This window comes from Galeopterus variegatus, unplaced genomic scaffold (genome assembly GCF_000696425.1).
Source record: "Galeopterus variegatus unplaced genomic scaffold, G_variegatus-3.0.2 Scaffold8423, whole genome shotgun sequence".
Lineage (NCBI taxonomy): Eukaryota > Metazoa > Chordata > Mammalia > Dermoptera > Cynocephalidae > Galeopterus > Galeopterus variegatus.
Window position 1 is genome coordinate 44,868 of NW_007734534.1, and position 16,705 is coordinate 61,572.

At 40.5% G+C, this 16,705-nt stretch overlaps 1 protein-coding gene across 1 annotated transcript in view; it reads left to right on the top strand.

Annotated features, from left to right (window-relative positions):
• Positions 1-16,430, top strand: part of LOC103608450 (nucleotide exchange factor SIL1-like) — a 45,752-nt gene extending 29,322 nt beyond the window's left edge. The window contains exons 6-8 of the mRNA XM_008592876.1: positions 3,412-3,603; positions 9,832-9,953; positions 16,362-16,430. Coding sequence (XP_008591098.1) covers positions 3,412-3,603; positions 9,832-9,953; positions 16,362-16,398 — 351 coding nt within the window. The 3' untranslated portion in view covers positions 16,399-16,430. The remainder of the gene's footprint in view (positions 1-3,411; positions 3,604-9,831; positions 9,954-16,361) is intronic.
• The last annotated feature ends 275 nt before the right edge of the window (positions 16,431-16,705 follow it).

Genomic DNA, 16,705 nt, shown 5'->3' on the forward strand with positions numbered 1-16,705 from the left:
CAAAATATTAGCAAATCAAATACAGCAGTGTATAAAAAGAACTATACGTTATAACCAAGAAATGCAAGGCTGGTTCATTGTACAAAACCTATCAGTGTAACTCACCATATCAGCAGACTAAAGAAGAAAAACCACATTATCATATATCAATTGATGCACAAAGAACACTTGACTAAATTCAGTACTCAGAGACCTAGGAACAGAAACCTTTCTCACTTGATAAAGAGCATCCAGAAAAAAATCTACATCCAACATCATACTTAATACTGAAAAACAATGTTTTGCTACTGAGATCAGGAAGGATGTTCACTCTCACCACTCATTCAGCACAGTCCTAGTTAATGCAGTTAGGCAAGGAAAGGAAATAAAAGGCATACAGATTGGAGAGGAAGAAATAAAACTATCCCTATTTCCAGATGACATGATTATCTATGTATAAATCCCAAACAACCTCCAAAAAAAACCTTCTGGAGTTAATAAGTGAGTTCAACAAGGTCACAGGATTCAAAACCAACATAAATCAATTATATTTCTATATGCCAACAATGAATGTGGAAATTGAAATTAAAAACACAAACATCATTTACAATTGGTCCTCTAAAAATGAAACATTCAAGAATAAATCTAACAAGGCATGTACAAGATCAGTGTGCTGAAAGTTGATGAGAAAAGTTGACGAAAGATGATGATGAGGTTAAATCAAAGAAGATTTACATAAATGGAGAGACATTCTGTGTCCATGGATTGAAAGACTCAACATAGCAAACAATGTCAATTTCCCCAAATTGATCTCTGTAGGCTTAATGCAATTTCTATCAAAATCCCAGCATGAGTTTTTTGTAGATATAGATAAGCTTATTCTAAAGGTTTATATGGAAAGATGAAGGAAATAGAATAGCTAAAATAATTTGGCAAAAGAATAATAAAGTGGGATAAATTGCTCTACCTGATTTTAAAACTTACTCTGTAGCTACAGTAATCAAGACAATGTGGTATTGGTGGAGACTAAGAAACATAGATCAATAGAACAGATTGGAGAACCCAGAAATAGACCCAACCAACATCCAACTGACTTTTGACAGAGGTGCAAAAGCAATTCAATGAAAGTATTTTCAACAAATAGTGGATATCCGTAAAAAAATGAAACGAAATTAATTCAAAATACATTATAGATTTAAATGTAAAATGTAAAACAAAAAATAATAAAAAACCAAAAACCTTTTAGAACTAAACATAGGAGAAAATCTTTGGAAACTAAGACAAAGTATAAAGTTCTTAAGACATACGGATGGCAGATAAGCACATGATAAGATGTTTAACATCATTAGCTATTAGAGAAATGCAAATTAAATCCACAGTGAAATATCACTATACATCTATTAGAATGCCTAAAATAAAAAATGGTCATAATGCTAAATACTGGTGAGGATATAGAGAAGTTGGATCTTTCTTACATTGTTGGTGGGGATGTAAACTGGTACAGCCATTCTAGAAAATAGTTTGGCAGTTTCTTATAAAATGAAACGTATGCTTATCATATAACCCAGCAATTGTACTCTTGGGCATTTATCCCAGAGAAATAAGAACTTACGTTTAAACAAAAACCTGTATACAGATGTTCATAGCTGTTTTATTCGTATTAGCTTAAACCTAGAAACAACTCAGATGTTCTTCAACAGATGAATGGTTAAACAAACTGTACATCTATACAATGGAATACTACTCAGCAATAAAAAGAAATGAACTGTTGATGAACATACTTCAAATGCTGGAATTATAGAGAGGGAGAACAAATTAGTGTTTGCTGGGGCATAGGGATGGGAGAGAAAAGAGTGGGAGGACGAGGTGCATCTATAAATGGGTAGTACAATGGAGTAGTTTGGTGGTGGTGGAACAGTTCTATAGCTTGATTGCTCTGGTGGTAACACAAATCTATTGTCTTGGAAAAAACTATAGAATGATACATACACAAATACATGCAAATGAGTACATGTCAAAGATGGTGAAATCTGAATAAAGCCTGTAGTCTAGTTAACAGTACTGTACTGTGTCCTTTCATTGGTTTTGATATTGTACAGTACTATTGTTATATAAGATGTTACCATTGGGGGAAGCTGGATGAGGAGTACATGATATTTTCTGTACTATTTTTGTAATTTCCTGTGAGTTTATAATTAAAAGGTTTTTTTGTTTTTGTAGGGCCTTCTTGAGGTTCAGGTACATATTATTTTTGCAAGGCAGATGTCACTAGTTTCTTATTGTGCTCACCTGCCTGTCATCCAGCAGCTCTAGAAAGTGACTCAGCCTTCCCAGACCTCTTTGCCTTGCTTTGGCAGCCATCCAGAGTCCTCTAGCTGGGTGCAGAGAGAATATTTCATGTTGTTTTAGCTCAAAGAATCAAGATGTGGTGCCTCATAAATGTGATTGCTCTGCTAGGAGCTTGGTCTTTTTTTAAGAGAGTCTGATTCATTTCTTTGGTTGGTGTTTCTATGGAGTGCTTGTAACTGGGGAGAGAAACCCATAGGTAATAGATGAGCAATTTGGAGCTGACAGCTGCTCATCATCCTGCTTTTTATAAATATTCGTGCCTTTTAATTTTTCTTGGAAGATAGATGCATAAACCAATGTGGGCTTTCAGTCTCCCTTTATAAGCACTATCCTCTAAAATTGGGAAGAAAATAGGGAGTGTCACATGTATAAAATATCCAATTAAAGTCTTTTATTCACCTCCAATATAACTTTGTTTTTAAAATCTTTATATATGTGTGGGGTGGGGAGGGATTGAGAGAAAATTGTTTGAGATTTGAGTATAGTACATACAGTAATTTAGCCATTTCAAACAGTTGAAAAAATTGTACACCTGTGGTTAGATTGACAGTAATGACAGTGATTTAATTTTCATCAGCAAATTGCTCTTGTTTTGACAGCTCTTACCTACAGTTTTCTACGTCCGAGTTTCCCTAAAATGTTTCTGGGTTGGGCAGGGCAAGGCCAAGATAGAGTATGATTGTGGAAGATAGAGAACCAGGTTGTGGATTATTTTACCTTAGACCTCAACTGATTCATCTGAGGTTAGGGGTTGAAGGTGAGCTTGCATTATTTCCCCTGACCTCAGTGATTGCAACAAGAAGACTTTCCATTCTTCCTGAGCATTGGAAGTTGGACTTGAATAAGTGATCCTTGGAAAATCTTGAGTGACTTTTTGGAGCAGAGGCCCCTATGGGTAGACTCTGAGGGCTCTCTTCTCTGGGCATTTTAGAAAGTATCAGGATTTTTGATAGTGCAGATTAAGAAGATTGTGAGTCTTGATAAGCAGTTCTTTGAGGATGGGCTTTGTGGCAGACCACAGACAAGTCTTGGGGAGATGTATCCAATAGATTTGATTAATCATCTCTTTGCTGCTTTCCTTAGGCAAGGCAGGCTGAGGTAAAGCGTCTCTTCCGCCCCATCGAGGAGCTGAAGAAGGACTTTGATGAGCTAAATGTTGTCATTGAGACTGACATGCAGATCATGGTACGGCTGATCACCAAGTTCAACAGTTCCAGCTCCAGCCTAGAAGAGAAGATTGCTGCACTCTTTGATCTCGAATATTATGTCCATCAGGTACTGTAAACAGCTCCAAAAATAAATCCCCCTGCCCTAAGCCCTAAGAAAATAGCATCATCATCTTTACTTCTCTCCTGGGGCAGAGAATATTTTTAATCTAGGCCAAAGTCTGCTGTAGTAAGACACATTCTTAGAGGCCAGAGCCAATCTCTTTTTCAGTTGAAGTATTGCCTCCTTTATTTTTTAACACTAAGGACATAGCAGAGGTAAAATAGACATAGTCCCTGTCACTAGTAGGTTATAGTCTGGAAGGGGAAGCAATTAAATAATGAACCATTGAACAAATTACCAATTAAATAATGAGATAATTTAAGATTGTGACAGGACTCCAGAGGATGATTCAAGAGTATATAGCAGGAGAACTTAGAGCCTAGTTAGGGCCAATAAATGGAGGCTTCTCAGAGTATTTGACATTTAGGTTGAACATTAAATGATGATTAGGGGTTGACTAGGTGAAGAGGGGGACTAGAGTAGGGATGGCAAACTACCACCTGTTGGCCAAATAGGTCTGACACCTGCTTTTGTAAATAAAGTTTTATTGGGATACAGGCACCCCTATTTATTTAATATATTATTTATGGCTATTTTTATGCTACAATGGCAGAATTGAGTAGTTGTGACAGAGACCATGTTGCTCACAAAGTCAAAAATATTTACTGTCAGACCTTTTAGGAAAAGTTTGCCAGTCCTTGGGTTAGAGCATTTGAGGCAGAGTAAACAACATATGTAAAGACTGTGGGGCAGAGAAGAGCTTGGTAAGACTGAGGGCCTGGAAAAGATCGGAGTGACTGAAGCATAGTGGCCAGGAGGAGAGGGTAGCACAGATAAAGTGGAAAGGATAGGGAGTCAGAGAGGTAAAGGTGAGAATATTATGCTCTTCATGATTTTAGCCTTCGTCCTAAAAACAATTGAGGAGTTTGAAAGGGGGAAGTAACTGATCAGATTTAAAATAGCTAATATTTACTGAGCATTATTATATACCAGGCATTGTTTCAAGTGCTTTGTACACATTAGTCCATTGATTTCCATAGCTGCCCTATGAGTAGGCACCATTAGTAATCTCGTTTTTTAGCTGAGGAAAATGAGGCACAGAGAAGTTATGTGACTGCTGAAAATCATCCAGCTAGTGAGTGGTAGAGCTGGGATTTATAACAAGGTCTGTCCAACCGTAAATTTTGTGTTCTTAGACTTTTGACCACTCTGCTTCTCACAGAAAATGGGTACCTTTTGGATAAAGCTCAAAAAGGAACAGGTGAAGCTAAGGAGAAGCAGCCAAGAGAAGCCATTCATTTATTCAGTAAATGAATTTATTGAGTGCCTGCTATGTCCTAGTCACTTGAGATACATTTATGAGCAAAGTTGGAGCTTACCTTCTAACAAGCAGTAGATAGACAAACATAACAAATAAGTAACTTATAAATGTTTGAAGGTGATAAATATTATGGAAAAATAAAAAGCAGAGCAGGGAAGGAACTGGCAGTGTTGAGAAGGAGCATCTTAGGCAAGAGAAACAGCAAGTACAAAGGCTCTGAGGTGGGGAGCATGCTAACTTGTCTGAGGAACCACAAGGAGGTCAGTGCAGGTAGAGCTGAGAGAACAGGGAGAGAAGTAGGTGAACCCCAGAAAGATAATGAGAGGAAGAACATGAAGGACTTCGGAGACCATGGAAAAGAGTTGACTTGGATGTTATTGGAGGACGTTGAGCAGAAGAATGATGTGATCTGACTTACTTTTAAAAGAGTCCCTCCAGCTGCTATGTTGAGTATTAGACTGGAGGAGGGGGGTTGGGGTAGAAGGAGAGAGAGCAGATAGGAGGCTATTACAGTGATCCAGACTAGGGACAATGGTGGCCCAGGAGGCTGTTTACTCATAATCAAAGGCTTGTTTGAGATCCTCATCAAGACATAGATCCTCAATGTCCTCCCACACACGATAGCCTCCTTGTTCTCTATAAACTAGACTAAAAGACATTCTTTCTTTCTTTAGGATTTTGCCAGCTTCTGTGGTAAAAGGGGATGAGTGTACAATGTATCTGTAGGAATTATGGGGCAGCCTCTTCATCTTCTTTCTCGGCTCATAACTCTTTCTCAGGCCTCAAATAGCAAGACTGTGATCCTCTTAGAGAAAAAAACTGAACCTGGGTTCTCTTTACCCTTTCCAGTCTTTCTCTCCAGGGTGAAAAATAAAAACTCCAATAGCTTTTCCGTTAGAGATATTTAAGGATTAAGGATCCTAGCGGTTATTGGCCAACTCAGTCCTGCTCTGATGTTGACAGCTTTTATTTTTTCTCATCTTAACATATTTGGATAGATCTCAGGTATCAGGTTTCTATAGACTCTTGCTTTAGTTGCACATGAAAGTCCAAAATGATTGGAGAGCTTATCATTACCTAGAAGAGTGTGGGTACACAGGAGGCTTGGGCTCCTAACAAATCAGCGCCCTAACAAAGTTTGTTTTTTTCCTCTGTAGGTCCTCCAGTCACCTGACAGTGTCATTCCTAGGGTGACATCTCATTCTGCTTTCACAGGTGGGAGATGGGGTGGGGGGGGACAGTGAACAGTTTCTTCAATATCACCCGACTTGGCCTGAGGTCATCCCAGGAGCCAGTCTCCCGGTAGAGGCCAAACTTTCTCAGTTGGCAGAAGAGTCATAAATGTAATGTTCTGGGTCATTGGTGTTTTGATTAGGAGTGTAAGGTCTTTGTTTTGGGCTGGTGCATCAGGCTGCCATGCAAAGTGTTGAGTTGTGATTTCATGGGGAAATTGAAGAAGACATAGCTCAGCCTCAAGTTCCAGTTGTGGTGGGCAATTGGGGTGATGTAGTGCTAGTTTGTGGAAGATAGGACTTTTCTAGCCAGGAACTTCCTCAGTCCACTGCCATTTAGTGAATAAAGGTTTGAAGAGCCATGGGCTTCAAGGAGGCCCAAACACGTCTGCCCAAGAATTCCTCACAGCCATATTTAAATTCTTCTTTTTTTTTTTTGGTCTTTTTTGTGATTGGCCACGCTCAGCCAGGGAGCGTACCGGCCATCCCTATATAGGAACCGACCCTGCAGCGGGAGCGCTGTTGCACTCCCAGCGCCACACTCTCCCGAGTGCGCCGCAGGGTTGACCCCATATTTAAATTCTTCTTTTTTTTTTTTTTGGTCTTTTTTGTGATTGGCCACGCTCAGCCAGTGAGCGTACCGGCCATCCCTATATAGGAACCGAACCTGCAGCGGGAGCGCTGTTGCACTCCCAGCGCCACACTCTCCCGAGTGCGCCACAGGGTTGACCCCATATTTAAATTCTTAAACCGGTTATGTGAAAAGCAAAACATTGTATGTAGAAAATAGTTTGTGAATTGTTTATGAGGACAGTCTCTTTCTGCCCATCTACCCTGGGGCAGTGTATTTGCCTCTCCTCACGTGACTCCCTAGTTATTTACCACCATTTCTTTCTTTCTGTTTCCTATTCTCTCATTGTCTTGTCAGTGCTCTGGTTCTTTCCTTTCCTCATGAGTGTTGGCATAGTTCCCACTGTCTCCTTCCTAATGCACTCCCTCCCTATACTCCTGTCTTCTGCCTGTCCTACCCCATCCCGAAGGCAGCCTGAGAAAAGTTTTGGCTCTTAAAACCAGCTGGGGAGCTGTGGACCTGAGCTCTTGTCATGCCTTCTCCTGTGTGACACTGGGAAGAGCCCAGCTTTTGGTGTGCAATAGGCAGAATGACTCTTTTCTTCCTCACTGCCAGTGAAATAAAAAATGAGAAAATCCTTGAAAAGTACAAAGTGCTTAGGTAAATGTCAACATTTATATCACACTAAATTATCATTGTAGTAATATAGATAAACTGAATTTAGAACAGCCTTTGTAACTCTGGGTTGTCTTGCTTTGGGGCTGACAGAGTGACAGGTGCTCTGCTAGGGACTAACAGCAGCTTTGATAAGTGGCCATTTTAGGCATGGAATAACAGGATTCTAAGTCATGGTTTTGTATCTGGAAAACCTAGAGGAAGGAAGATCAAAGGATATGCAGTGAATTTTTATATTTTAAAACTGGAACATGTGAAGAAGGAAGGTGCCTCTGTTAGCAAAGCACCCACTCTGAGTCTCCCTAGTGAACTGGGCTGTGGCTCAATAATCATTCCTTTTCATAAGGACAGACGGGGGCAGAAAAATCCCAGCTGTGGCCTGGGGCTACATGGCAGAGCAGACTCCATGCTTACTTCACAACCTGGACTGCCTAATTTTTCATGTCTGTGGTACCAGGGGCCCATCCATTTTGTTGGCATAGACACCTCGATTGTCATTTTTACTCACAGTGGAGTTTATTTCAGAAACATTTTTTTGTGGTCAAATTCTTATTGGTTCCATGATCATTTATTGAACACCTAAGTATATTCTTAGCACTATTGTAGTCATTGGAGCTACAACAGTGGACAGACAAAAATCTCTGCACTTGTGGAAGTTCTATCAAAATGTATAAGATTGATCTTCCAAGTGGTAAGCAAACAAACAAAAAAACAAGCTAGGCTCACTCCAAAACATTGGCAGAGTCAAATATTGTTCTTCACACTTGATTTCTATGTCAGAGCCCTCTTCCAGTTCAGAGGCAGAAATAAGGGTAGGAAATAGTTCTGTGGAATCTGGAGGAAAAAGGTAGCAGTTATCTCATTGTCGGGCTCTAGCTTCCTGAGTTTTCTTGATTTGTAGAATGGGATCAGCATGTGGACAAGAGTCAGCCTTTGTAGCACCAGAAATATTTTCAAGGGAGACTGTAGCTACTACGTTCAGAAAACAGGATCCAGTGACCTTTCTGAGGAAGTTGAATCTTCTTGTTCCAGGATACTAATGAAGCTTGGAGTGTTGTGGGGCGAAAGCACAGAAGAATCCAAGACCGGCATCAGTGTTATAGTTTTATAGCTCTTTATTTAGTGTTGCAGCTCTTTGTTCAGTGTTACAGCACCTCTTTTTGCTTGCAAGCAAGGAGAGCACTGGGGAGCAATAACTCCTAAACCAGTGTCTCCCAGAACAAAGGAAAAGACCCCCTTATATAGCCTAAATTCCCGCCCTTTTCCGTCACAGGTTCCCATTCAGGCTCTCTTATGTAAAGGAGGGATGCTGTCCTGCTAATATGGATTGGCTGGTTGTGGGACACAGTCCGTTGGTCACTTTAGGAGCCTAATTTGCATCTGGCCCATGGGTGGGTGGGCAGTGTGAGACTGCTGTTATCTACTAGAGGGCAGGCCCAGGAAGCAAGCAGGGTAAATGGCAGGGGCCAGAGTCTACAGTGGAGCATAGAGTTTCTAAAACATTTTCTCAAGTGGAAAAGGGAAAGCTTAACAATTAGAAAATGCTTAGGGTTCCCTGCAACAGGAGAATGAGATCCTCCATAGAGTAAGAGAGAGAGCAAGAGAGTGAGTGAGTGAGTGCATGCGTGAGCGTATACTCGGGGATTTGGAGCTTAAATGATAGCCTAGACCAATGCTGTCTAAGAGAACTTTATATGATGATAAAAATGTCACACACTTTCTAATATGTAGCCACTAGTGAGTAGCACAGGCCTATACTGAAACCTTTGGGAGAGTCACTTTTGTACAGATTTTATTGTGAATGTTTTCAGATTCAGTCAACCTTAGACAGAAAAGAAGGGTACTATTGTTATTCTTCTCCTAGCTCTCTTGTAGCACTCCCTCTTCCACCCCTGACCCCCCATCAACAGGGATCATTTTATAGTCTCTTGCTTCTAATTAAAAATCAGCTTTTTATTTTATCTTTTTTTTTTTTTTTTTTTTTTTTTTTTTTTTTTTTTTTTTTTTTTTTAATGTCTGCTGCTTCTGCTACCCCCATTGGGGTTGGACATTAACAGGAAGCATGGCATCATTTAATGGTACTAATGACGCCAGATTCTTTGTGTGAACAGCTTGTACATTAGTAGTAAGCTTTCTGACTCATTACGGTATTAGAATTTTCCGGGACATGTTTGGCATAAGCAATAGCTAGGTGCCATTTCCGCTGATTCCCACGCGGGTGCTCTTATGTTAGATGAATTAAGAGTTCTCAAATTTAAGATTATTTAAAAATTCAGTTTGTTTTTACATACCCTTTCCTAATTAGCCAGTGAGGCCACTATTGGGTTTAATTTGGCTCACTAATTTTTTTTTGAATAGTCACTAAAAAAAGGGTTTTAAGAAGAGCTCTTCTTTCCTTGATGGCTATACTATACTAAGCAGTGCCTTTGTTGCAGATGGATAATGCGCAGGACCTGCTTTCCTTTGGTGGCCTTCAAGTGGTGATCAATGGGCTGAACAGCACAGAGCCCTTGGTGAAGGAGTATGCTGCATTTGTGCTGGGGGCTGCCTTTTCCAGGTGAGCAGTGTGGATGGATATCACATTGATCAGGATTGTTTGACCTAATTGGCTTTGAAGAAGGTTACACTTGAACTTGTGCACATCCCTACCAACATTTCAGTTTAATCCCGATGAAACTAGAGTTAAGAATTTGATTCTGCCTTTATTCCAAATAGATAGGAATTTTTACCCATGTTGTCAACCTTTTTGACTCTCTGTTCCCCCTATCTTATGTATGTGGACATTTAATAACATCTTAGGTCACATTGTCTGTCGTGTTCAAAGCTTACAAGAAGTTTGACTAATCATAGCTAGTAGAGAGGGAAGGGAATAAACTCCAAGAGTTGATTCTTTTTGGCAGTATAGCCACATCTAGTGATGAATAAGTGATGAACCTGACCAAGGAGGGCCTTTTGGGGGGATGTGTCTTCCCCAAGGTGTCTGGAACCAATCCACATGCTGTCAGGTTATCGTACTCTCTGGGTTGGGAGTTCTTTAGAATTTCAATTAGTTTGGCTTGTGCTAGAAGACTGACCAAGCAAGAGTGAAGAAGCAGCATCTCAAAAGAGAGGATGCAGAAATATATGTGGACATCACATCATTATATTCATCCTGAAAAGACCAAGATATCTTCATGTACGATTGGTCATTGGAGCTATAGTTCCTCCTATTTTTGAAAAATCTGCTCTGAGGGCCATTTGTGCCTCTACAACAGGAATAAATATATTCTGATTCTTACTGCAAGGGCGTGGGTGGGGGCTATTAGGAGAGGCCCAGAGAAATCTCCTGTATATCCACTGGGAAGGTGGAGAATCTTTGAGTTTGTCATCGGTAGCTATGGTTTCAGCCCTGGGGAAGTCCACAGTCTTATCCTCATAAGTCTTTAGAGGCTTGAGAAGTTACTAAGGCTCACTTTTTTGTTTCTCAAGCCAGAAAAGAACTACATTGTAGTGGATTGAATTATGCCACCCCCAAAAAACTCACTGAAGCTTGAATTGTGTCCCCCAAGTTTTATGTATTAGAAACTTGGTCTTCACTGTGACTGTTAAGAGGGTGGGAAATCTTATTACGGTAATTGAAAGGTGGAGCCTTAAAGAGGTGATTAGATTGTCTGACTGTGCTGTAGTGAATGGATTAAAAATGGTGGTCAGGGGCGTGGTTCTGAGGGCTTTAAAAGAAGAGAGAGGAGAGTCTGTCTTTCTGTCTGCTCTCTTTGCTTTCTACCATCTTGCAATGTGAGGGGTCACTGCCGTCACCACCACATGTGTTTCATGGACTGTAGATTTCCCAGCCTTGGAAACTGTCAGCAATAAATTTTGTTTTCTTTGTAATATACCCAGTTCCATATATTTTGTTATAAGCAACAGAAATGGACTAATACATACATCAAATATTATTAACCTCTCTCTCCAGACCCTTTTTGGAAATCTTTACCTTACTCTCAAGTACTTTCTTTCTACCTTCAATATGAACAAATAGTTTTACAAGTCCCTTGCCATTGTTTCTGGAAATACTTTTTTTAGGGAAACTGTAGCATCTTCATGTCACATCCTAGTTAAGGGAGACTAACTAAGTGACTTGCAAAACATGCATTGGGCCTGCTTAAGGGGAAGTGACAATATGTGGTGTTATTAAGACTTTTCTGTGATTATATTATCATAGGACCGTGTTAACATTTATTCAGCATCACTAAAATTTAAATAGAGATAAATATAAAATATTGCAGTTTAGTGTTCTAGTGGCAAGCAAACTGCTGCATTCAAAATGTTCTAACTGGGTTTTTGATGGTTCACTGGAGGGCTGTTACAGTAACAGCATGGTATAGCGCCCAAGCTTTTGGAAGCCAATAGCAGGCTCCCAAAAACCATGAAAATGGTAACATTTTATGCAAAGAGGAACTTGAGGTAAGGTAAGACTTTTTCTGTGTAGAGAGGCAAGTTTCAGTGCTCTAGTCTGATGTTCTAAGTATTGGCTCTGTACCTCCCTAACTGCTCCTAGGTGTTCACACATCTGCCACACATGTGCATACCCACACCCATTGGATGAGCTTGCTTTTTGTCAAGAGGGTATTCAAGGGATAGTGAGCACCCAGGTATCGTGGAGTCCCAGGGCTGGGGTGTTATCTAGAAGTCATTCCTTCTAGTTTTCTGCTGATGGGAAAGAATACTGCTTAGTACGTCTAGATGTTTGAATGTTTAAAAGGACTAGGCCAGAACACTGACCTAGAATCAGAAAAATGTAGGTTCAAGTCCAGTCTCTACCATTTCTTTATCTGTGTGCCTGTGTGCAACCTTTCATTGTTTTTGGCAGCTGGCTGGTACAGGCATTCAAACCCGTGACCTTGGTGTTGTAAGGTAGCACTCTAACCAACTGAGCTATACATGCAGTCTTTCCAAACCTCACCTTTTTTGTTTGTTATCTGGGAACATAATAGGTGTTCTGTGCATTTTATAAAGTTGAGTGAGTATCAAATAACATAATACACAATAAGTCTTGTGAAATGGTTATAAAGTACCTGTCAATGATAAGGTGTTATAAACATCATCATCACCTTCATCATGATGTGTCCTTTTTGTTGTTATTTTTGTTTGTTCTTTTTTCAGCAGCTGGCTAGTAAGGGGATCTAAACCCATGATCTTGGTGTTACCGGCACCACGCTCTCCCAAGTGAGCTAACTGGCCAGCCAGTGATGTGTCCTTTTTAGTAAGAGTTTTCACTATAAGGAAATTCTTAGGAATATTTCTTTTCTTTCTACAGTACAAACCTTTATTCTTCTCATTTTCTCTACTATTAAGGTGCTTATGTTCTTATACATATCTCTTGGTGCTAATCTTGCTACTTCATGAGGGTTTTTTTGCCTACCTGGGTTAATTGGGTAATAAGGCTTCCACATACATTTCTGTGGATGAAGAGATCTATTTCCTGATGTTAAACATGAAGCAATTATTACAAGATCAAGAAGAGAGAGTTGACATAAATGTAATTTATGTGGCCACTGAAATAAAGTTTGTGCCTATATTTGAATATTACTCACACTTATTTATGGGTCATACACATTTTCTGTTTGTTGCCCATATATAAGACAAGTCAAGCTCTTTCATAAGTGTAAGGTCTCTGAGGAAGGAGACGCTAGCCAGGTAAAGGAAGAAAAGAAGATTTTATTAGCAAGTGGCAAGCAGATCTGCTGGGCTGAACTGAAAAATGGCATCAGCACTGAGAGGCAGTTGGGTGTCTTCTTTTATAGGGTTAAGATTAGCATCTGGACTAGCCTAGGAAGACAGTCACAGTGTTCCATTCTGGATACAGCCTGCTCATGAGAACAGACTTGCAGAGACAGAAACCTTGGGCTAACAGAGGGAAACAGTTACAATGTTACACTCTGGGTATTGCCTGCTCAGCCTGCTAGTGGGAGCAGAGACTCAGGGAAACAGATACCTTGAAGAAGGAAACAGAGAAATGAAACTGAAGGGCGGGGACTTTCTAAAACTCAGGTTCTTAGTTCCAGGGACCAAACAATAAGAAGATGTGCAGGGATAGGGGTGCTGATGCTTTTAGCAGCTTCATCTTTTCATGGTTTAAACCTTCATTCTCTTTCTTCACGTAAGTTATTTTCGTTGGGCCTTCTATGACCTGATTTTATCTCACGATGGAACCTGTGTGTATGTGTCTATAGTATGACCTATCAGGAGTCTCCGGAGTTCCATACAAGTCCTTTGTGTTTCTCTGTAAGAGAAGGCTTGGAAAGGCCTTGTGAATTTCAGAGGCCATGCAGCTGTCTGTAATCTGGTTTTGGTTTTACTTCTCATCAAATTGTCTGCCTGCTTTTGTTTTCCTGTTACCTCCCTGCATATAGCCTTTACCTTTAACTGTCAGGAGTTAAACTATCAAGAAACTGATGTGCCTGCCCTAAGTACCAGCACTGTTTTCATGTCCCCACCTCAGTCACTTTTGATGTCCCACATCCATCATTAATAACCCACATTCTCATCTGCACATATACGAATTATTATGCAGTTATACAAGCGTTCATGTGTGCGGTGCTTTTGTTGGAACTGTCCACAGTTTGCAGGATGTCATGGAACGGAGCCCAGTATAAAAAAGGGGGGTGTGTGTATGTGTCTTCAGTTGTGGCGAGATTATGTTCCATTATGATGGATACCTGGAACAGGATTCTGCTCTAACCTTTCTCTCCTTGGCATCTGCCTTGGAACATCCTTGGCAGTTTTGGGTTATATCCATCCCTTATAAAATGAAAGTGTCCTACCCTAGAACCCTCTCACCCCATGGTTTGTTGACTCTCTAGTTTCCTCAGTTGTGCTCTTTCCCACTGAGGTTTTACCAGTTAAATTTTAACTATTTAGGGCTGGTCAGTTAGCTCACTTGGTTAGAGTGTGGTGCTGATAACACCAAGGTCAGCCAGCTGCAAAAAAAAAAAATTTTTTTTTAACGGTTTGGCCATTGTCGTATAACCATGTTCCATTGCATCTGTTGGTTTTAACGGTTTGGCCATTGTCGTATAACCATGTTCCATTGCATCTGTTGGCCTCCAATTTCCAGGTTTTTTCCTGCTTCCCTCAATGAATTTCAGTGCTTATCTGCATCTTCTCCCCTCTCCTGATGGTGTTTGTGAGCTTGCTGGGGACCAATATTCTCAATTCTATTGACCTTTATTTTTCCTCGTTATTCACTAGATATCTTGAAACTCATTTTCCATTTTCTCCAACATTTAATATTCTCTGGCGACCTTCAATATCTCTTCCACATCTTCATGTCTCTTGGTGAACATGCTTTTGTCCTTACTGTGACCTTCAGCCTCTGCGTGTCTTCTTGTTTTCCCCATCACTACCACTGTTCCTCACTCTTCGCTCTCTCTAGGCTCTTTCTTCTTAGCCCACAGATGTAATCAGGTTACCTATCCACTGACCAACTAGTCCATTACTTCCAACTGCCAACCTATATTTTCCTTCCCTTCACTTCCAAACTTCTTCAAAGCGTAGACAAAGAGATAAAAATGAGTGCAAGTGAGTGTTACATTAATACACGCAAAATCACTGTTTCTACAATCTGGTTTCTGTTCCCGTCATCCCTGAAATTTTTCAAGAGTACTTTGTCATTTTTTTTTTTTTTTTTTTTTTTTTTTTTTTTTTTTTTCCGTGTCCGGCAATGGATCGCAACCCTCAGTGCTGCCCCCGTACCAGACTGGGGACCGGCAACGGGATCGCAACCCTCGGTGCCGCTCCCGTGCCTCGCTCAGCCAGTGAGCGGGAACCGGTCTGTATGTGGGATCTGAACCCTCGGGCGGGAGCGCCGCCGCACCTCCCAAGCGGCGCACTTATCCAGTGCGCCACCGGGCCGGCCCGTACTTTGTCATTTTTGACATCTCTGTCATAGTCAACAGGATTGGCCACTGCTCTCCCTTGGAAACTTTACTTCTTGGCTGCCATGTTATTATAGTCCCTTGATTTGGGGATGTCTGTAATTAATTACTTCCTTTCCCTTTCTTTTTATGGCAACATCATCATCTTATTATCTTCTGATTATAGCTATTCACCAAGATTCCTCCAGCCTATCCCTCTTCTCTCTTTTCATTTTCTCCCCTAATGGTCCTATCTATTCCTGTGGTTTCAAATCCTCCTCATTTTGTATGACTCCAGTGTCTACATTTAAGTCCAGCCTTTCTCCTTAGTTCTCATCCTACCTTTCTATCAGACTATCTGATTGCACCTCAAATTCAAGAAGAAGAAAGCAGAACTCATTATTGTCTCTCTCACAAACTAGATATTTCCTCCTCCATTCTCTTTTTATCTGTTCTCGGCACTGTGATTATTGTAGTTACCCAAGCTTGAAACATTTTGGGGGGAAGGGTGGGGAGGGAAGAGTGTGGCCAGTACAGGGATCTAAACCAAATTTGAAACTTTTGAGTGATATTTGAGCCTTTTTTCTCCCTTCACTTTCACATTAAATTGGTGAATAAGTCCTGTGGGTTTTTTCCCCTACTATTGATTGTTGTCTACTAAACAACTATTCCCCCTTTTCATCTGCTTTAAGGAACCTCAATATTGTGAAGGCAGCAACATGTTCAGGGAGGGCATTCCCTCCCGTAGTGCTAGGAAATGAGCCATGAATAGTTTCAACCACACAGGGTAATCCCATTCTCTGTGCATGTGGGTTGATTTAGAGGTGGGCATGTGACCCAGTTCTGACCAATGAGACATAAAGAGATGTTTGTTAGGAATCTTCTGGGAAGGATTTTGTTCTTATAAAAAGAAAGATAGAGCTGGCCAGTTAGCTCAGTTGGTTAGAGGTTGGTGCTGACAATACTAAGATACAGGGTTTGATCCCTCTACTGGCCAGATGCCAAAATAAATAAATAAATAAAAAAGATAGTATAGAGACCCTGCCCATTTCTTCCTGCTTCGATTGCAGTTGTCTTGGAGCTGCAGCAGCTGTCTTGGACCAGTGAGGTAAGAAGCACAAGGACAAAAAGCCAACCTGCTGAGGACGGTAATAGAGGAGAAAGACAGGAGGAGGCTGGGTCCTTTATCATGTAATTTAGCTAATATAGTGATTTTGAAACCATCTACTTCCAGACTTTTCTTGTGAGAGAGAATTAAATGTCTTTGTTTTTAAAAACCAGTATTAGTCATTATTTCGTTACTTGCAAATGAACATATATTCATATTGATAAAATTTCCAAAATCCTGGACTGGCTGTGTGTGGCTCTTAATCCTGTTTGTGACGCCAATCGTAAAGCTAGGCGACCACACCAG